Below are 20,884 nucleotides of genomic sequence, written 5' to 3' on the forward strand. Positions count from 1 at the left end.
AGCTAGTTTAAGCTTTAAAAGTGTACAAAAGGCTTGAAATTGTTTAATAATCTTACATATTTGCGATTGTAATTTTATAATGGGAAATACCACTAATATATTGTAATTTCCGGACTATTAAACGCACCCAAATATAAGCCGCACCCACTGAATTTGACAAAGATTTTGAATATAAATAAGCCGCACCTACATTGAAACTAATGAACTTTACACAGGCTTTAATAAAAGACAGTGTCTGTTACACGGCTTGTATCTAAACAGTAGCCTACCAAGAAAGTAATTGTTTACTGTCTATCCCCTTCCTTTTACAACAATTTAAACAATTTCTCTTGGAAGTTTTTCTTTTAGCCTCGTCGTGCGTTTAAAAATCACCATCGGTGAATCTTTTCTCCCGATGCCGTGCAGCTCAGAACACAGGTGAAGTGCGTGTTTTTTCATGCCCGGTTGTTTTCAGCGTGACGAATGACTCGCATTTCCTGTAGACAGTCCGAGTGAGCGGCAGGTCAAACGTCAGAGGAACATCATCCATATTTATGATGTGGTGCGGCCCGATTCAGTGGGAGCGCATCTGATTTATTATAAGAGTTTCATTGGTTCACCTGAACCTGTTCCGCAATTTCATTGGTCTAATGTTATTAGTCTCAGTTTTTTGGCTTGAAGTTTGTGAAACCGGGAAAAACCCAGGAAAAATCCATAAATTAGCCGCTTCATTGTTTAAGCCGCGGAGTTCAAAGCGTTCAAAGAGTTCAAAGCTTTCAAAGCGAGAAATGTGATAGTATAAAGCGTGTTGTAACAGCTGTGGGGTTTTGTATTGTCCTGCAGGAAGGGGACAGGCTGAGTGATGAGGACCTGTATAAATTTTTAGCTGACATGAGAAGACCGTCCTCCGTGCTGCGCCGACTCAGACCTGTCACAGGTATATTGCTGATTACAGCTCCAGCGGGGTTCACTCGCCCTCATCTGCGTTTCAGTTACTGAGCAGGTTTCTTTCTGACACCGTTGCACACTCGCTCTCGCTTTCTCTTTTCCAGCTCATCTCAAAATCGACATTTCACCGGCGCCCGAGGTCCCTCACTACTGTCTTTCCCCCGAGCTGCTCCATGTGAAGCCCTACCCTGACCTGCGTGTACGGCCCACCAAGGAGGTGCTGGAGTTTCCTGCGCGCTACGTTTATACTCCGCACACCACATACAGGTCAGTGGCTTTTCACACACGTTACAATGATTTGTATGTATGTCAGATTTAGAACGTTTATTCTCACAGCTGATGGTCACTGAAGTCAAACTCAGGGTTTTATACGTGCTGGTTGCGAATGGGGACCCCGACAATATACAATAAAAGAATACAGTGGCCTCATTTTATGGGCTTGAAATTCCACTGTATTTATTTATTCATTCATTTGTATTGTATTGTATTCGTGTTGTGGAATTCACATAATATTTTCATACCATGAAGCCGTTTATTTTTTATATTTCATACTTTGCATAATTTTAATCATGAAGAATGCTGAGGGTGGAGCCACCAGGCAGGAGGAAAAGAGGAAGGCCAAGGAGGAGGTTTATGGATGTGGTGAGGGAAGACATGCAGGTATTTAATCTGAAAGAGGCAGATGTAGAGGACCAGGTAGTATGGAGACGGATGATCCGCTGTGGGTGAACTCTAATGGGAGCAGCCGAAAAAAAGAAAAAGGTTACAAACTTAAGATAAATCAGACTACAATTCTTGATTTTTACAAAGCAAACTTGGAAAGTGCTAATTATGTGTTTCAGGAAGATGTAGGTCCTCAACTGTCACTTAAAGCTAGCCAGGGACTCCGCTGTTCAGACATCTAGGGGAAGTTCATTCCACCTCCAGGACAGCGTAGAGCCTTGAAGTATATCAGGATATCAGAGTAGACCTCCAATATTGCAGCCCAGCCAGGTGTTCTTGTGCATCAGTTGGTGGGAAGATGTAGCTCATGTTGGATTTCTGAAAAGGTTGAGGGTTCAAAATGGCCCTGAGCCTCAAAGGCCCTCAACCATGAACTGCTCAGTTAAATAAATGAGCATGTTGCTGTTGATAAGAGAATCTTGCAAATGATGCAAAAACTGACAGGTCTTCTATACAAACCTGTGGGTCCCAGTGTATAAATGTGTGTGTAGTGGTGTGTGTCCTTGTGAAAAGAAGAAATATTGTAACACTTGCTCTATATGTAATTTTTTAAACTTCTGTGATGCTTCATCACATTGTTCACCATGAAATATGGAGTTACCATACATGCCCTGAGGAATATTTTACTTAAACACAGTGTAGACGACTGAGTTTACTCCATATCGTCTCTGTGGGCAACATTCCTGATCACTGTAACCTTTAACAGATTACCACATTGATATTTTTTTATTATAGAAGCACATTTGGGACATGACCGTTTATTGGACACGCTGTGAGTTGAGAAGGAATGATGTGTTTTGTGAGGACAGCAGTTAAGAAGTAACACATTGAACACATTTTTAAATGAAAGATTGTATTTATTATACTGTAGAAAAATAATATAGTATATTATATGAGTACAACACAATGGTATCCTTGAAGGTTTTTTTTTTTTTTTTTTTTTTTAAATAGTCTGAACAGTTCTGGTTTGTTTGCCACCTTGGGAGTGTTTAGTAAAAAAAACAAAACATAGTTCAAGTTGCTGGAACTAGGTTTGAAAGAGAATTGTTCCTGCAATAAAAAATGTGCAAATGCTGAACAGAGTCACCGGTTCTACCAGTCACTCATCGCTCGTGCAGTTTTGAAGACTCTGGAAGGGAAGTGTTCCTGACCGTCCGTTTTTGTAACTCAGCCAGCTGCTGGTTCTGGCTTTCCAGCTGCTGTTTCTGTTTCTTTGTCCAGCTCCCCAGGTCAAGCAGGAGGGTGTTGTGCTTCTGGGTGATCTCCTGTCAGAGAGAGTTGTTTTTATGTCATTTTAGATAAACCACTGATCTTGTTTAAGACTGAAGTCTGAATTATCATCCCTGCACAATATTACACCGGCATTGTATCCTGCGAAGATTAGCACCAAGTATGATATTACTAGGTGTGCTGACCTTTTACGTATTTTGTGTTGAGCTTCGCAAAAATGTCAGCGTTTATTGGCACGAGTTATCAGAAAGAGGAAAGAGCTCTGCATTTGTCCCGTAAAATGTAATATGAGCCAGTTAACAAATAAATCTACTGCTACAGATGCTTCCCACAAAAGATAAAAATTTAAAGTGTGTGTGTGTGTGTGTGTGTGTGTGTGTGTTTTCCCTAGCCAATTAATTATTTCTTAACAGCCAAAACTGGTCCAAAATACTTTCATTGCTTTCCAGAAACATTATTTTTAATCGCTCTACCACTATGGACCGGTACTGTTCTGAAAACACGACTTAAATATACAAGTTTTCAAGCCCGTCTTCCAGAAAACGGAGTTTAGACCAAATAAACACAGAGAACAGATGGCTTTGGGATGCTGTGGCTAAATACCTTCAGTGCTCTGATGCCAACAGGCGTGAATCTTTTCATGGTTGCCTCCAGTTGGGTCAGTTTTTGCTTTAGCGCCACCTCGTCTCTCTCTACGTTGTAGACCAGTCCTCTGGTTTGTTGAGCCTGGGCTTGTAGCGCCGTCGTCTCGGCCTGCGAAAAAACCAGACGACAGCCGTTTTAGTATTCGTGCTCTTTACCAGATAATGCTGTCTGCTCCTAGCACACAGTGGATTCCTTCTGTGTGTGTGTGTGTGTGTGTGTGTGTGTGTGTGTGTGTGTGTGTGTGTGTGTGTGTGTGTGTGTGTGTGTGTGTGTGTGTGTGTGTGTGCGCGCGCGCAGTGGCATGTCCTCACCTGGATGACACTGAGCCTGTCTTTTATCTGGCGCTCGGAGCGGATGGTCTGTTCTGTATCCTGGCCCAGGCGCTGCACAAGGTTCTCTGTTTCTGTAATGGCTTTAGTGATGCGCACCAGCTTGGCTTCAGTGTTCTGATACATATCGTGCAGTGACTCACTAAATTGCAGCACCCCATACATCAGCACATTTACTTCATCCTTAAGTGCTACCTTTTCCTCAGTCCGTGGCATCACAGGTGAAGAAGATACCCCGCAAACCCATGCGCACAGACATACCCATGTGCTGACGAGGGTTAGCATGGCGACTAGCCTCAGAGCGCTGTTTAAGGTTTCTTTGAAGCGAATGTGAGATCAGCACTCATTCAGAGTTCCAGTAGGTCTCGGTTGTTTCCCGTTTCTGCGCATTGTCCTGCTGGTGGCTCTCGCTCAGCTCTTATATGCCGCATGCGGCGTGTTTGGTTGACCCTAGGACCAATCACGCTGGCCAAAGAACGTGCCGATTTTTTTTTTCTATTTCTGTCTGTGTGAGTGACCTTGATCCTCACAGGTCATTTTTTCAGACGTTTTGAACTTTGTCTGCACTCATATTAATAGACACGCTCCGAGTCCGTAATCACGTGTTCACTGTTTAATTTGGTGAAAAGTTGAAAGGTTTAAGTTCAGCCTCTTTTATATTTGTTGCATCATTTCGCTTTACTTTGGGTTGCCCCCAAAAATGCACAGCAGCAGTTCAATGTCCTGCAGTATGCAGACTCCATCAGTGGATATGTGTCAAGCCAACCTTTCACGTGTCCAGCGCACTGTTGTTTTCTTTGTGGCGTCCCAAGTCCTGTAGTGCACTGAGCATTGCTGCTACTCCACCTGATCCTGGTTAATAAGGTTTTCAACAAGCTGCTAATGAGTGTACAGTGCTTCGATTCCAACATGGATCTCTACACTGAATTTGCAGCATTTATTAACCTGGAAACCTGATTTGATCACGTCGAGCAGAAGTGCCGTTGTGTTGAATGTCTGCACTGCTGCGATTGTTTTGGTTGAAACCAACCGGTTTTAATCCACAGATGCGCTTATATCAATATATCCAAATTTGCCTTTCGTCCTGTTTTTCATTCTCTTCAAATTGCCAGATATACAATTTAAGTACCATAAAACGTATTTATATTTGGGAATTGTTTGCTTATTAAAGCAATCGAACCTATAATCAGCGAACCAGAACATACTAGCATGAGAGATGCGTGCTTTTAGATTACATGCGAATAAAAAAGGGGTTGTACATGTAAAGGTTTAACAGTGTCATATGAACCTGAATGAATAGATTAACAATGAAGGGATTTTGCAGGATGAGACGTAGTGAAGGATGTGAAGTTCTGACTCAAATGTAAAGAAAAAACTGAGTTGCTGGATAGGAGCTCTAGCTTTATGTCTCTTGACGAGTCTGAGCTGAGATATCTGAAAATCATGGTGCATAGCTACATTGTCAGCAGAATTCATTTGCTTTTTTTGTAAAGTAAAAAAAAAAAAAGGCTGTGATTTGCATGTGATGTTTGAATTTACTGCTTTCAGCATTAAGCGTCTCAATAATGCATTTTTTTTCAGAAACGGGTCCTACTTGGAAAATCCGGTTAGGAGATGCATGCTTTAAACTACAGACGAATAAAAACGGAGCTGCATTATGAGAAATTACGCAGGGTCTTCTATAGGTTTGAATTATTCTGCTGTTTATCGGTGGCATTTACGTTATTATGGAGTCACTCCCTTTATTTTGTCTCGTAGTTCTTTTTCCCCTCTCTCTCTCTCTCTGTTTTAACTAAAATCGAGATGAAATCATGGTTCTGGCATGTTAGTGGGTGCAGAACAAGCACAGATTTTTTGGGTTTTTAAAGACAGCTGCAGGATTGGTTCACCCTAAACATGTAGAATAGAATAGACTTTATTTGTCACAAATACATTACAGCACAGTAAAATTTGTTCTTCGCATATCCCAGTTTTGCTTGGAAGCTGGGGTCAGAGTGCAGGGTCAGCCATGATACGGCGCCCCTGGATCACAGAGAGTTAAGGGCCTTGCTCAAGGTCCCAAGAGTGGCAGCTTGGCGATACCAGGGCTTAAACCCCGACCTTCTGATCAGTAATCCAGCGCCTTAACCACTGGAGCAACCACTCCCCTGTACACTCTACTGTACATTTAGAAGGTCATTTTGTACAGTTTGTGTACTATTTCATACTCATTCTCCAGCTTCATTTCTCTTTACATTTACTTTTATGGCATTTGTCAGACGCCCTACTCCAGCGTGACTTGCAGTTATCTCAGTTATACAACTGAGCAATTAAGGGGTTAGGGGCTTTGCTCAAGGGTAAATCTGGACGCCTGCTGGTGCTTGGATTTGAATATATGACCTTTTGATCAGAAGTCCAACGTCTTATCCACTGAATTACCTCTTCCCTACTGATATCTGTTTGCGGTTTGCTTTTGTGTACGTGGCTACCTGGGTTATTTTGGGTTAAAACAATGCTTGATTAGAGAGCAAACAGTTTAGAGTGAAACTGAAAGACTTTGTATTTGTTCTTAAGATTGAAGGAGGTGGGAGCTTAGTGTTTAAGGCATTGAACTTTGGATCCAACGGTAATGATTTCAAATCTCAGCCACACTATGCTGCCACTTCAGGGCTCCTGAGAAAGGTTCTTAACCCCATAGCTGCTCAGTTGTATGAATGAGATAAATGTAAGTCGCCTTCACGTCTGTTAAATGCTGTAAATGTATCTGAGTCATTTCTCGGAGCTGCCTGTATTTACTGGAACTGCTTTGGGACGTTTCACTGTGTCTCTCACATCACTAGACCACGTTTACCACATGAAATTCCACTTCCTAGTCTGTAACACTACTTCAAATATGAAAGGAGAGTTTTACTGGGAAACACGTTTGAGGGGAATACACATTTTGATGTGTGTTCGCTAGCCGGCTAGTTCACTTTTTTTTTTTTTAAAGTAAATGAGCTTTGTTTTGGATCTGTTCTCACCAGCAAAGAAAAAATATGTTGCAAAATTAATGTGTAAGTTTACAACATAGTGCAATATTAAAAATTATATCTGTATAAATTTATATTTGCTGCTACAACAGTTCTGACCCATCGAGCATTAACAGCAATAACATCTTCAGCAGTGTGAGCTACAGGAGCTTGTCTGTTGGATCGGATCGGATCGGACCGCACTGTCCAGCCTTCGCTCCTCACGTGCATCACTGAGCCTCGGCCGCCCGTGACTCTGGTTTACCCCTGTTCCTTTCTTGGAGCACTTTTGATAGATACTGATCACTGCAGACTGGGAACAGCCCACAAGAGCTGCAATTTTGTAGAAGCTCTGACCCAGTAGTCTAGACGTCACAATTTGGCTCTTGTCAAACTCGTTTAAATCCTTACACTCGCTCATTTTTCCTTCCTTAACACCAACTTTTATGAAACAAATTTCACTTGTTGCCTAATATACACCACCCACTAACAGGTGCCATGAGAAAGAGATAATCAGTGTTATTCATGTCACCACTCATAATGTTATAATGTCATAATATTATACCCTGTTGGTGTCAGCAATTTCAAAACAAGACTCACATTTTAGGAACCATTGTAGTATATCTTCTAAATGGACAATACTATAGAAATTAAAATTGGATACATTTTAGAGTAGTCAATGTGTAGTTTGTATAGCAGTACAGATTTACTGTCCTCTAAAAATAATTTAACATGCAGCCATTACAGTCATATATTTTACTGACAGCCCTAATATATAGTGATATATACACACACACACACACACACACACACACACACACACACACACACACACACACACACACGTGTGTGTGTGTATGTAAATATATATATATATATAGAAGCCCAGTAGTGTTAAAAATTGAATTAGCCACAAACATGGCCACTGTAGTAGACTGATCAGATACCAAAGATATTGGCAGTTCAGTTTATTGTAAAAAGTGTATGACTCTTGGGTGGGAACTTGTGTACACTGCTTACTGAGACGCTCTGGTGCTGGCTTTCACGTGACCTGAAAGAAGACCCTTAGCCCATATTAGCCTAATGGTATAATAGTGTTTTCTTTTTTCTTTCTCATTCTCTTCCTGTAGGAATCTGCTGTATGTATATCCTCAGAGTCTTAACTTCAGCAGCAGACAGGGTTCTGTACGGAACATTGCAGTGAAGGTGCAGTTCATGGCCGGAGAGGACCACAACCAAGCCATGCCTGTGAGTCCACACACACAAACACACACACACACAAAATGATGCTTCTTCTGTAAGATGATGATTATGGTGATTGTCCTGACACTTTTTCAGTGCTTTTGGATGAAAGTCACTTTAAAGGCTTATTGTCAACAGCGACTATTGAACTTAAATCAAATCAAATCAAATTTTATTTGTCACATACATACAGGGTACGACATGCAGTGAAATGCTTAGTTTCACTTGTCTGATATTTTGTTTTTGTTCAAACATGCCAGTTCACAGAGAACACTGGAGGAGTCGGGCATTGTTTGGAGCACGTAGCAACTACGTGACGTACCCACTATAAATCAACTTAACTTGTGAACAGAGTTTTGGCTCTGCTAAAAAAGAGCAAACAAAGTTTGCACACAGGACCTCTGAGTGCTAGCCAAGGAGATGTGCTCTCACGTAGAGAACCCTGCCTGTATGCTCGCTTCACTGCTCCATGGTTCATGGATGCTGTTTTTTTTTCTTTGTTTTTCTTTTCTTCCCTGCTGATTTAACAAGGCTTGTGATTTACGCATTATATTTCTATATAAAAGCCAAGCATTGCATATAACCATATTCTCTCTGAGACATGTCAAGGTCTCCCCATAAAACCCTTTTACATGCATTTTTATATGTTCTAAAGTTTTAACAGTGTCATGTGAACCGGAACGCATAGAAATGTCTGGGATTTGCTTGGACCAGACAAACGTAAATAAAAAAACACAACATTTATGAATATGAGCTCTAGCTTTTTTTAGCTTCTGATCAGTCTAAGCTAAGATGTCTAAAAATCTGGATGTTCGGTTAAATGAATAGCAGAATTAATCATGATGGCATTTGCTTTTTTAGTTTCAAAAAGTTTGTTTGATTTGTACCTGATGTGATTTAATGAATGTGCTGCTTCCAGCGTTAAGGGATTTGATGATTCATTTTTTCCCTGAAACAGGTCATATTTGGAAAATCCAGCTGTGCAGAGTTCTACAAAGAGGCGTACACACCAGTGATCTACCACAACAAGTAAGAACGATCCCTCAAGCTGGACGACTGACGAAACGGAGCACTGGATTGCTTACACGCTTCACACAGTGTTCACGCTTTCTTTTCTCAGGTCTCCTGAATTCTACGAGGAGGTGAAGATGAAAATTCCTGCTAACCTCACTGATAACCACCACCTGCTGTTCACCTTTTACCACATCAGTTGTCAGCCCAAACAGAACACACTGCTCGAAACTCCTGTGGGCTACACTGTAAGAGCTCGGTCTTTTCAAGATTATCCTGAATTAGTTCTCTTCCCATGACCACACTTCCGAATGTAGCTCTCTGTATTCATTTCATCTTTCTGATATGAACATGCATGCATGTATTTTGAAAATAGAATGGACTTCCCTGACATATTGATGTACTTTGGATGTTATAGGTGCATCAATTTTCATATGATACAGGGTTTCCTCAGGGTCTTAAAAAGTCTGGAATGAAAAAGCCCTAAATTCTTGAATAATTTTAAACCGGTCTCAATTTTCTGATGTCCATATAACGCAACCGTTTTTTTTTGTTTTGTTTGTTAATTCCTTGTTTTTTAACGAGTACAAATGAGACCAACATGCACACGCAAATCTCTCTTGGGATGTACCACAGACGTAAAATGGATTTTATTTTTTTAGCTATGGAGAAGTGCAAGTTTAGCAATACCTGGCATGAAAAAATGAAATTTAGGGCTGTGTTTGTGTGTTTTTGATGTCGTGAAAAATGTCTTAAAAAGTCTTGCATTTGATTTGGTGAAACCTGCAGAAACATTGATGATAAGGTTAAGAAATGTGACTTTTTCACCCACAGTGGATTCCTTTGATGCAGCATGGGCGTCTGCGCACTGGATTGTTCAGTCTGCCTGTGTCTGTGGAGAAACCACCAGCCAGCTATTCGGTCCTCACCCCTGATGTAGGTCTTCTGCTTCATCATCAGTCATTTTTATCATTGGTCTGAATGTAAGTATGTGTGAGTTCATATGTATGTATTGGTGGTTGATTGTGTGTGTGTGTGTGTGTGTGTGTGTGTGTGTGTGTGTGTGTGTGTGTGTGTGTGTGTGTGTGTGTGTGTGTGTGTGTGTGTGTGTGTGTGTGTGTGTGTGTGTGTGTGTGTGTGTGTGTGTGTGTGTGTGTGTGTGTGTGAGGTCCAGCTTCCAGGAATGAAGTGGGTGGACAATCATAAAGGAGTGTTCAATGTAGAGGTGACAGCTGCTTCATCTGTCCACACTCAGGTATGAAATAAAGATGGAAAAACATTAGGGATGCCGCTATCGATTATTTTAGTAATGGAGTATTATAGCGATTAGTCCATCGATTAATCGAGTAATCAAAGAGTAATACTAAATATACAAGACAAAATGCATTTTTGTTTTCCTTTTTTTTTTTTTTTTTTTTATTTATTGCTGAAAATGCAATCTGTAAAAACTAAACCCATTTAGTGCAGTCTGTTTGCACATTGCCTCAAAATGCAATTAGAAATATGTACATCTAAAAATATTAAAAATCAGTTTCAAATTACTTTAAAAAAGGGTAAACACAATGAATGGTGTTTCCTTCATTTTAGTTTAAAATGTTCCTTTTTTCTGAATCTTCTCCCCGTTTCTCCATTTTTTATTCTGCAGCGTCTTGTGTTTACCTGAACAGAACGGTCCAAATTTTAGCGGGTGATGCGTCAGTAATAATGGTCCGTGGGGAAACACAGTGCTTCGTGTGAAATTAACCGGACTAAACGAATATTTGTATTTGAAAAGTTACTTGAGGAATCGTTTCAGCCCTAAAACATATGCACTTTTTCATAAACAAGGTCTCTGACGAATCAAACCTGGTATTTGATAAATCCGTATGTTTGCCTTTTGCATAGGACCCGTACCTGGATAAGTTCTTCACCCTGGTGTATGTTTTAGAGGAGTACTCGTTCCCGTTCCGACTGAAGGATGTGATCATCACCGAGGCCAACGTAGAGGCTGAACTGAAAGCCACTATGGCAGCCCTGAAGGGAGCACTGTTGGATACTTGCGTACGCTTCCTGCACCAGCTGCTGAACAAGCTCATCCTACTCATCGTCCACCCTCCTGTCATTGCCGGACAAATTGGTGTGCACTCTTTTAATCCTTTGAACCTCTTTGCACTTTATTACTTCCTCTTCCTAAACCCTTTCTGTCTTGTAACTTCTTTACAGTTAACTTGGGTCGTGCAGCTTTCGAGGCCATGGCGCTCTTGGTCAATCAAATTCATAAGAATCTGGAAGGAAACCAAGATCAGCATGGCCGCAACAGTCTCCTGGCCTCTTATATCCATTTCTGCTTCCATCTGCCTACCACTGAGCCTGTGCCCCCCCCTACTGGTGAGCCATCTGACTGAACTGTGTCAGCACACTTTACTGTAGATTTATTGCCTTTAAAGGAAAGCATGGCTAATGTTACATAGATATACATGGGGTTGTGTATCTGAGTGGATAGCCCTTATTTGATCACATGGCTTTGCCAAGTTTCAACATTTTTTTTTTTTTTAAACCTTGACCCCAGTTCAAGCTAATAGATGCAGTCATTGTGTAAGCAGTGTTCACAGCTGCAGCAGTGTTTTTAAATATGTCCTGAAACTAACTCATGGAGTAGTCCTACACAAATAAACATATGTCGAGAAAGCTTAATAAGATATGCTTTGAAATGAGAAATGCTGTTTAACACTCCACACAGTGAGTGGATCTTCTTATGAGCTTCCGATCCAATACGCAACACTGTCACGGGCAACGGCTCGTCCCAGCAGTCTGCTCCTGTCCCGCTCCAAAAGCATCAGTAACTCTAATCCCGACCTGGCATCCACACCTACCTCACCTGATGATGAAGTGCAGAGGATCATCGGCAGCAAGGTGGGCCTTTCTCCCTGTTCTCGCATTAGCCCCCTTTGAAACGTTCTGATTACGTTCATAACTCATCATTGTTATTTTAGGAGTGTACATGTAAGGTGCCTTTGTCATTTTTCCTGTGTAAAGTCGACAGCTCCAGCCCTCCCATTGCTTTTCCTGTTTACGTGGGATGAAAGGAGCAGGCTCTTCCTGTACTGAATGGGGTTGAGTCGCTTCCTTTCTGGAACTGTGCTTTGCGTAGCTACAGATTTGATTACTTACCCTCCGCTCAGAGTGTCTCCTAAATCTAGGAATCTAAATCTTCTAAGCCTGTTTTTTTCCGTCCCCCTAATTATGGGTATCTATCTGACTGTGTCTCCTGTGCTGCTGTGTGTTTGTGTTTGTGATTGATGAATAAGCAGGGAATAGACCGCTCTCATTCCTGGGTAAACTCTGCTTACGCTCCTGGGGGCTCCAGAGCTGTGGTCCGTCGGAACCCAAACTCCAGCTGTGAGCTTAAGCAGGTGCTGATACCTACCCCAGACGCGAGTATCACCCCACTATTGTCCTATTAAAACCTTATACCCCGTTATTGCCCACTGTTCCCCTATCACACCCCATTATCACCCCATCATTGTCCTACTAATAACTTATCTCCCGTTATTGCCCACTCTTCTCCTATGACCAATCACCCTTCTATTATCCTTTTAATACCTTATTCCCTGAAAATCCTTTACCCAATTTACATCCTACTGCTTTATTAGCAATACCCCAATATGAGACCCTTTTAATCCTACCCTATACACTTTTTTTTTTTTTTATCCCTTACTAAAATTTTGGGGGGTGTGTGTGTGTGTGAGGGTATGGGTGGAAGATGTCTCCATGTCAAACCAAATCAACTCTTTTTCATCACATGTCCATCTTCTCGTGCCTATTCTATCTTTCAATGCTTTTTCTTGAATTGAATTGAAACATGTGTTAGTGAAGTCTTACATCATACGGTAGTCACAATCTATATCTGCTCACGTTAAAAGCGTGTGAGGGTAAAATGTGAATGCAATTGTTCATGCATAGTTGTTTTCTGCTGCTCATCGTTTTGGAACCAATCATATGATGAACCCATCATAGAAGTATCTCCACTAACCTTTAGTAGTTGGAAGTAGATATTTGGATCAGCAGCCAGTGTGCTAATCTTGTCTTTCTCTTTTCGATATTTGTGTTCAGGGTTCCTATGCTTCTTGAAAGTACTTGAATTTCAGACACTTGAATTCAAGGCCTGGAAAGCACTTGAAAAAAACAAGTCCTTGATAGTGCTTGAATTAAATTTAAAGTAGGATTGTGCTTTAATCTGGTCAGTAAATGTTTGTTAGGGTACAATGAAATGCTTGTCGGATAGCTGAACATGATCATGTGAAAATGATCACGTCCCCCTAACTTCTAGAAAATTGTTTTTTTAAACATTATATTGCTAGCAGTGATCGAGAGTTTTCCAATGAGGTGCACATTTAAACGGTGAGACTCGCTGTCTCCAAAAGGGACATTCTTATAATAATAAGTGTGAACACCGTATTAATAAAGCATATTATATACAGTCAAGCAGAAGATGTAATGTATGCTTTAAGTTTATATTCTGTATATTATGTATACTGAATTTGATCACTGACTTTAATGCGTAAAAATTTTCATCATAACTGTTTTGTACAGGCAGAAAACGTGTGCATCGTTTTTTATATATATATATAATTTTTAGTATCTCAAACTTTTCCAAGCAGCATTCGGAATAAATGGTGCTTTAGAAAGTCCTTGAATTCGGTGTTGTTAAACGTGTGGGAACCCTGTTTGTTTACCAAGTTTTCCTCAGTTCATCCGGTGCATGCACTTCCTTTTATCATTTCCATTTTTTTCCTCTCACTGTCCTCATCGTCCTCACGCTCATTCACCATGGCCACTGCAGCAGGCCAGTGAACGGGCTGCTAACCGCATGTCAGCGTTCGTCGGGAGCACCTCCTTACTCGCACCACCCTTGAAACAAATGCCGAGGAAGGTAACAACCACATTTCGTTTTCTTTCATATCTTTTGTTCATCTCATCATTTCTTTCATGTCACTGAGTGGAAGTGTGGACTGAGACTGAGAGGGTATGTACTGTATGTGTGTATGTGGGAAAGGGTGGATTTGTTGTACATATGCAGTGTGTGTCTCTGTTAATTAGTGTTCTGTCTCTGCCTAGCTGTTGCATGAGGAGCTGGCATTGCAATGGGTAGTGAGTACCAGCGTAGTGAGAGAAGCAGCGCTGCAGCAAGCATGGTTTTTCTTCCAGCTCATGGTATGTGTCTTTCTCTTTCTTTCTCTCTCACTCACACATCTGCTCTGCAAAGGCAAAGACCAATTATTAGAATTAGTGTTAAAGAAAATCACCAGTAATTTGGCCTGGGCATCATGTCACACAGAGATTACATTATTATAGATGATCACTGTTCCATAAACGAGCAAATCACACCAATTAGTGTGATGTACTTAGTTTAAGAAGTCGACTTTGCTTTCCTCCAATAGTGTATGGAAATATGAATAATAACTTGTTACTGTTATATTCATTATTTTATTCGCTGTGATGTTGCAGTGGTTTTGCCTCATGTAGAAAGTTTGGGTTTTGTTATTAGAAAATGAGGTTGACTGATTCGTCGGTTTTACTGATTAACCAGCACGCTGGAAGCCGAAAGCAATGGATTTTTGCCGATAGTTCCAGCAATCAATTATCGGCCAAAACCCATAAAGATTTTCCCGGCTTTCATCCATTGCTGGAGCGGTTGAGAAGGTCCGCTGTCCTAATAAAAGGAGCCTCTAGAGACGAATCACTGATTTGTTTGTTTTTGCGTGCTGTACGGAAAGCGCTATATTATATGTATCACTTAAACTTTATTGTTTATTAAAGTTTATTAATTAATCATTTTTTATTGGAAAGTACGATCCAACCTAGCAATCGGTAAAATCCACTGTCACTCGACCTCTACTTAGAAATGCTACAGAAATCAACGTTTGTTCATTCTATTCAAGTATTTCAATTTGATTATTTTTCTCTCTTGTCTCTCAGGGGAAGAGTATGGCTCATCACCTCTTCCTCACATCTAAGATGGACGTGCCGAGACGTCAGCGTTTTCCTGACCGATTTGTGGACGACATTGCTGCCTTGGTATGCGCCATCAGTGCAGACATAGCCAGCCGACACCAAAAGGTAAAGTTAACGGACAAGATTTTACGTTTAGGATCTCATTTCCAAGCCGAGTTGAATAATTAAGCAAGGATATACTTGACACTCAGTAAGTGTGCACGCACGTCTGTGTGGATTTCTTTCAGGATGTCGAGCTCGTGGAAAGATTAAACAACAGCCTGGCCTTCTTCCTCAATGATCTGCTGTCTCTTCTTGACCGGGGATTTGTGTTTAATCTCATTCGCACCTATTACAAACAGGTGCAAGAATGCACACTATACTTTCACTTTTGCATTCTTATTGTCGATATATTTAAATGTGACTTTGTGTACGTGTTGCTGTGTTCGGTTAGATTTCCAACAAACTGCACACAACACAGAACCCAAGCTCTCTGGTGGCTCTGAGGCTGGACTTCATGCGTATAGTATGCAGTCATGAGCACTACGTCACCCTCAACCTGCCATGTGCCACCTTCAGCCCTCCATCTTCTCCATCACCTTCAACCTCTTCCACCACCTCACAGGTATTGAGACACACTCGTTTACCCTGTGTTTACGTTAGCCAGCGAAGTGCAGTGATTGACATGGAGCCGTCATAGTGTTTGGGGAGGATTGACAGATTTCTAACATTTAAATTGATTGATTCTAAAACTAAAAAGGTCTTGTTTGTGTGTATATATATATATATATATGTGTATATATATATATATATTTTTTTTTTTATAAATACATTTCAAGCTACTTTTGTCTGATGTTCAACCTGAACAGATTTAACTGGTGGATTCATGCGAAAATGTGAATAGATAAATATTGTCTTTTTCTTAAAGGATTGTAGAGGACAATATATTATCTCATATTTAATTATAGATAATAAATAATTAAATCTATAAAAAGGTGTAATTAAACTTTTATTAATTATATAAGTTGTCATTTATTCATACATCCTTATATGACAAGTTGGAAAAGAATCATGTAAGTCTAAAACATCAGAAATGCTTTTTTAAATAAATGGAAATCATATCACGATTTATCGCAATATATATATACACACACACACACACACACACACACATCAATCAATTACAATTTTTAATAATAATTAATCGCACGATTGTCATGAGTTAACTCAAGATTAATTACAAAAACTTTTTAACACTTTAATCAACATGGCAAATATTAATGCTTTATGCAAATATATGTGTATTATTAGTGAATCCATACTCAACATAGAGCATGAAGACAAAATATTATTGTAAATGTTTTAAAGTAATTATGGTGCTCAAAATGACCTACATCATCACAACACCAAACTGATATTTTGCTATGTTTCCACACGGACTGTGTTAATTGCCGGATGTGTGCGTCATGGCGGATTTTGGTGTTTGATTTGAGACTTGGCGCATCAGTAAAACAAATGTTTACTGATTAATTAACTTAAAATGTATTATTTTTAGATTTTTTAAATGTTTTATTTTTTATATCCGAGTAAAGAACGGACGTTGTGAATAAATGTGTCGCATTTAAGGTTTTAATTTCGCCTCTTTTGTATTTATTTATTTATATGTTTGATAGAAATGGTCAAACAGAGATGCACGTTAATAAAATCTGTGCCGTTAAAATTCATTTGCATTAACTCGTAAATTTCGACATGTATATTTATCAGGGCTGCAGCTGATCAATTATTTTAGTAATCAAGTATTCTACTGATTATTCTATCGATTTTCTTTATTAAAGAAAAATACTAAATATAAAAAAAGAAAATTAGACGGGTCTCTTAAAATGAACAAGTAATGTGTTTCTTTTTCTTTCTTTTTTTTTTTTTATTGAAATTTTATTTGCTGAAAGTGCACACAAGAAAATCTGTGAAAACTAAACACATTTCGTGCATTTAATTTCCACATTATATCAAAATACAAATATATAAAAAAAAAAGATCATACATAAAAATATGAAACTCAATTTCAAAATAGTCTAAATAAAAGGTAAACGCACAGTACAGTGTTTTCTTTATGTTTAAGTTGAAAATGATCCCAAACTTTGGAAACTGTTGTTTTTTTTGGTCTAAATCGTCTCAAAGTTCTCGAGTTACTCAAAGAATCGCTTCAGCCCGTGTGTGTGTGTGTGTGTGTGTGTGTGTGTGTGTGTGTGTGTGTGTGTGTGTGTGTGTGTGTACTATACATATAGCTTAGTTAGGAGCTATATGCTGGAAAGGGTGCAGTGTTATTTTGTTGTTAGAATGGAAGTGATGAAGGGAAGTGGGTTCATTAGACGGTTTGGAGCATTGTCTCGTTCAGCAGTTACTCACTGGATCTTGCAATGTGTCTTCAATAGAAAGAGGAGGAATGGTGTAGTGTAGGTATACGGTAGGTGGGAAGGTTTGGCTGATTTTACCAAATTTTGTTAACGAACGTGGCAGTAGTTTGTGTTTAGGGTGAAGAAGCTGAGCAGTGAAAAAAAAGCGTGCAGTTTAGGTGACGGGACCTCAAAACCCGCTAGATGCTTTTTAAAGGGTAAAACATAAAAAGGGTTTTAACAAAAATGTTGTGAAGGAAAGACCTGGCCCCCTACAAAAACAAGTTTGGGAACCCTTGGTTTAGTGGGTATTTAAGTTTCTCCTGTTGTTTTGACAGATTATGAACCTTTCCATCATTGCTGTTCCTCCTTTTACTTGTTTCCAGAGCTCAGCATTCTCATGTCCGGTGCAGGACCAGGGTGTAGTCAGTATGTTCGAGCTGTCAGTGCCCTTTCGCCAGCAGCATTTCCTGTCTGGCTTGCTGCTGTGTGAGCTTGCTCTTATCCTGGAACCTGATGGAGAAGGGTAAGACGCGCACACACACATAGACACACGTCACATGCCACGCATCACGCTAACCTAATTGACTGTCACTCCAGCAGCATGTTCTTCCTACACAAGAAGGCGATCAGTTCGCTGCACTCGCTCCTGTGCAGTCATGACTCAGACCCACGCTACACCGACCCACAGGTCCGAGCCCACATTGCTCAGCTCTACCTGCCACTCATTCCTGTAGTCATGGAGGCACTTTCCCAGCTCTATGATTTCACCGGTAAGCCAAACAAAGAATACTTCATGCTTTTTTTTTTGGTTTGAATGTTGAATATTTTATTAGATGATAGTATCTACTATAGTAACTGTCTTTTGAGTCGTTTCTACAAGTTTTTCTTTATTTGTTTTGTTGTTAATTAATCCTACCTGTAGACCCGTCACCTCAGCGTGTGCGCCACGCTTCTGCAGTGTTGGACGACGGTGATCCAGAGAACAGCACCATTAGTTCTTCGCTTGCTATGGCGATAGCCGGCTCACCAATCCCGTATTCCAAAGTCAGTCCTTTCACACTACCTTCATTGGTGAGCATTGGTGAAGTAGATAAAACTGTAAGGTTTATGGGAAATATGTGTATTTTATGGTTTTGTATTCACTTAGTTGTCTGTCACAAACAACGCATTAATTTACAAGGTACATTTAAAAAAAATAATAATTTACCACCTGCAGTACTATGCTCTACCACTAGATGGCTTATCTGGGGTTCCTTGTTTTTCATGTGAACTCAGTTCCACAATATTCTGTTAATGATTTAATGAGTCTGTGCATTTCTCTTTGAGGGTGTGTAAGAGCATCCTGTGTGACTGTTTTAACATGTCCCTTGGGTCTAAGATATTGACTGCCATTAATTGCTTGTATATAAGCTGGTATCTATACAATCTAAGCCTGTTAAATGTTTACATGTTGCACGTGTATAGGCGGCCCGTCAGTGCAGCGTGCTCTCTGCCGAGTGCAGTAGGACCCTTCTGGTGTGTGTTCTGTGGGTGTTGAAGAATGCTGATGCAGGCTTGCTAGAGCGCTGGCTCTCCGATCTGTCTGTGCTGCATATCAACAGACTACTCGACCTTCTCCACCTCGCCATCTCCTGCTTCGAGTACAAGGTACTGCACCAGGGACTTGATATTCACTTGTTATGAAAGTCTAAGAGCAATTTTTTTATATTTTTTTACAAGCATGTAATTTGTTTGGTGGGTTTGCTTCATGTGTATCTGAGCACAGGGGAGGAAAGCTCTGGAGCGGATCAACAGCCTGACCTTTAAAAAGTCCCAAGACATGAAAGCTCGCCTGGAGGAAGCCATACTAGGAACTATTGGTGCCCGTCAGGAGATGGTCCGCCGCTGTCGAGGTAAATCTAGAAGTTGTTTTGTGGGTAAAATGATCGAGGATGTTAGCTTGCAAATGATAACATACCTGGTTATCTGGTAGCATCAGTAAGGTATCACTATGGGACATGAACGTTGTTGCTATCGCCACGAAGCAATATGCCATTCTACCAAGTTAGATCACAAGTCCACTTTCAAACAGCATCCCATTATGAAATATTGCAACTTCCAAATTGCTGAATGAGCGTAAGTGGAAGAATTCTACCTATGTGCAATAAGTATGCATTCTTATGTGGCTTTTTGAAAGTGTACTATAATATAGTAATATATTATAATATAATATAATAATAAGCAACTTCAATTCTAAGAGCTTTTTATCTGTTGCACTTTGCAACAGATTTGGCAACAAGCTCTCAGTACGTGGCCTTGATTTATACAATGGAAAGTTCTTACTGAAAGCGGCACTGTTGTGTGCTCAGCTGGAGCTCTTCTGAGTGTGGTCAAGGTTGCACTGCCATTAAGGTTTTTACCAGAGGAAAGTTGGATAAATCCACTACCTTTCATGTCGATCCAGACAAAATGGACCTTGCCTGGACATGTTTCCTTCTAGCTCCCTTATCAGAAAATGTTTTGCTTCATGAATGAATGCCATTTCAGGAAGACTGCTAGCAGACTGGACACAATTTTTTTTCTGCAGCCTTTTTGGCATGTAAACATTGAAGTTTCCATCTACTCAACATTTTACAGGTCCAGGCTGAGTTGCGGTGACCCATCTACACCGCCACTCTCACTTCTAAAGACCACAGACTTTACAGCCTGTTTGGAGGGTATAAAGGGCTCACTGTCAACCTCATCATCATAAGTGAGGACAACTGACTCATCCACTGAGTCAGATTTGTCTGTGGTTGCAGAGCATACAGCCACAAAGCTGTCAACCATCTCCCATAGCAGTAATAAGACAGCGTGGAGCTGGACAGCCCAGCTAGCTCTGTCAGGAACAGCCGGTTTCCTCAAGCAACCCAATGGGTCTTGTGACGTCAGGCTAGCTTGGGTGCTAACTCTTAAGAGGAGTGTTGACATAAATACAGGGATGAAAATGTATCTGAGATTCTTGCATTCTGTATTCTAGAAGAATGTCTATGCTTATTTTTTCGCTCTTTTTCCATTTCGAGTTGAGGTTCCCCCATGTATATTTAACTTACCCCCGTCATGCCATTTGTCTGAACTATACTTCTCAAAGCAAAAATTGTTTTTTTGACCAATTAGATGACGTTGTGCTAAGGGGTATAAATTGGGAAGAAGGCCTGCCTCTGAACACACGTCTTTTGCCAAGTCCAGCTTGGCGTAATATTGTTTGGCTAATGGGTTTTTACTTGTGAAGGGAAGATACAGAGGTGTGTGTCCAAAAATAATGTACTGAATCACAAGCTTGAAATGAACGTGTCGAACTGTGTTTTATACAGAAAGAAGCCCATATGGTGGCCAGGAGAATGTACGATGGAGGAAGAATGTCACTCACTGGCGGCAGAATGCAGACAGAGTTGACAAGTGA

At 40.4% G+C, this 20,884-nt stretch overlaps 2 protein-coding genes across 11 annotated transcripts in view; one reads left to right on the forward strand and one right to left on the reverse strand.

The window, feature by feature from the left end:
• Nucleotides 1–20,884, forward strand: part of dock6 (dedicator of cytokinesis 6) — a 55,005-nt gene that overhangs the window by 26,169 nt on the left and 7,952 nt on the right. Inside the window, exons 13-34 of one of the 10 annotated variants that reach the window (XM_083524259.1) lie at nt 827–916; nt 1,032–1,194; nt 7,972–8,089; nt 9,042–9,112; nt 9,204–9,342; nt 9,929–10,030; nt 10,263–10,349; nt 10,979–11,210; nt 11,297–11,461; nt 11,814–11,986; nt 12,385–12,486; nt 13,917–14,006; nt 14,192–14,287; nt 15,053–15,193; nt 15,316–15,429; nt 15,522–15,692; nt 17,847–17,986; nt 18,061–18,233; nt 18,386–18,507; nt 18,928–19,110; nt 19,229–19,355; nt 20,796–20,880. In XM_083524259.1, the coding sequence (XP_083380385.1) occupies nt 827–916; nt 1,032–1,194; nt 7,972–8,089; nt 9,042–9,112; nt 9,204–9,342; nt 9,929–10,030; nt 10,263–10,349; nt 10,979–11,210; nt 11,297–11,461; nt 11,814–11,986; nt 12,385–12,486; nt 13,917–14,006; nt 14,192–14,287; nt 15,053–15,193; nt 15,316–15,429; nt 15,522–15,692; nt 17,847–17,986; nt 18,061–18,233; nt 18,386–18,507; nt 18,928–19,110; nt 19,229–19,355; nt 20,796–20,880 (2,884 nt within the window). Of the gene's footprint in view, nt 1–822; nt 917–1,031; nt 1,195–7,971; nt 8,090–9,041; nt 9,113–9,203; nt 9,343–9,928; nt 10,031–10,262; nt 10,350–10,978; nt 11,211–11,296; nt 11,462–11,813; nt 11,987–12,384; nt 12,487–13,916; nt 14,007–14,191; nt 14,288–15,052; nt 15,194–15,315; nt 15,430–15,521; nt 15,693–17,846; nt 17,987–18,060; nt 18,234–18,385; nt 18,535–18,927; nt 19,111–19,228; nt 19,356–20,795; nt 20,881–20,884 lie in introns of all 10 variants that reach the window. The other 9 variants (XM_083524256.1, XM_083524254.1, XM_083524257.1 and 6 more) reach the window with 9 other exon arrangements.
• On the reverse strand, nt 2,556–4,310 carry angptl8 (angiopoietin like 8). Its single transcript, XM_083524653.1, has 3 exons — nt 3,837–4,310; nt 3,484–3,633; nt 2,556–2,915 (listed from the first exon to the last, which is right to left on the reverse strand). The coding sequence occupies exons 1-3, from the start codon at nt 4,137–4,139 to the stop codon at nt 2,754–2,756; spliced, it is 615 nt and encodes a 204-aa protein (XP_083380779.1). The 5' UTR covers nt 4,140–4,310; the 3' UTR covers nt 2,556–2,753.

Source organism: Silurus aristotelis, assembly GCF_946808225.1.
Source record: "Silurus aristotelis genome assembly, chromosome: 21".
In the NCBI taxonomy this organism is placed as follows: Eukaryota; Metazoa; Chordata; class Actinopteri; order Siluriformes; family Siluridae; genus Silurus; species Silurus aristotelis.

What these genes read in the sequence shown, in the direction of transcription:
- angptl8 (XM_083524653.1), bottom strand. Translation starts at nt 4,139, where the DNA reads ATGCTAACCCTCGTCAGCACATGGGTATGTCTGTGCGCATGGGTTTGC. An exon ending in ACAGGCTCAGTGTCATCCAG is followed by an intron (nt 3,634 to 3,836) that starts GTGAGGACATGC and finishes GTTTTTTCGCAG; the next exon opens with GCCGAGACGACGGCGCTACA. An exon ending in TTGGCATCAGAGCACTGAAG is followed by an intron (nt 2,916 to 3,483) that starts GTATTTAGCCAC and finishes TCTCTCTGACAG; the next exon opens with GAGATCACCCAGAAGCACAA.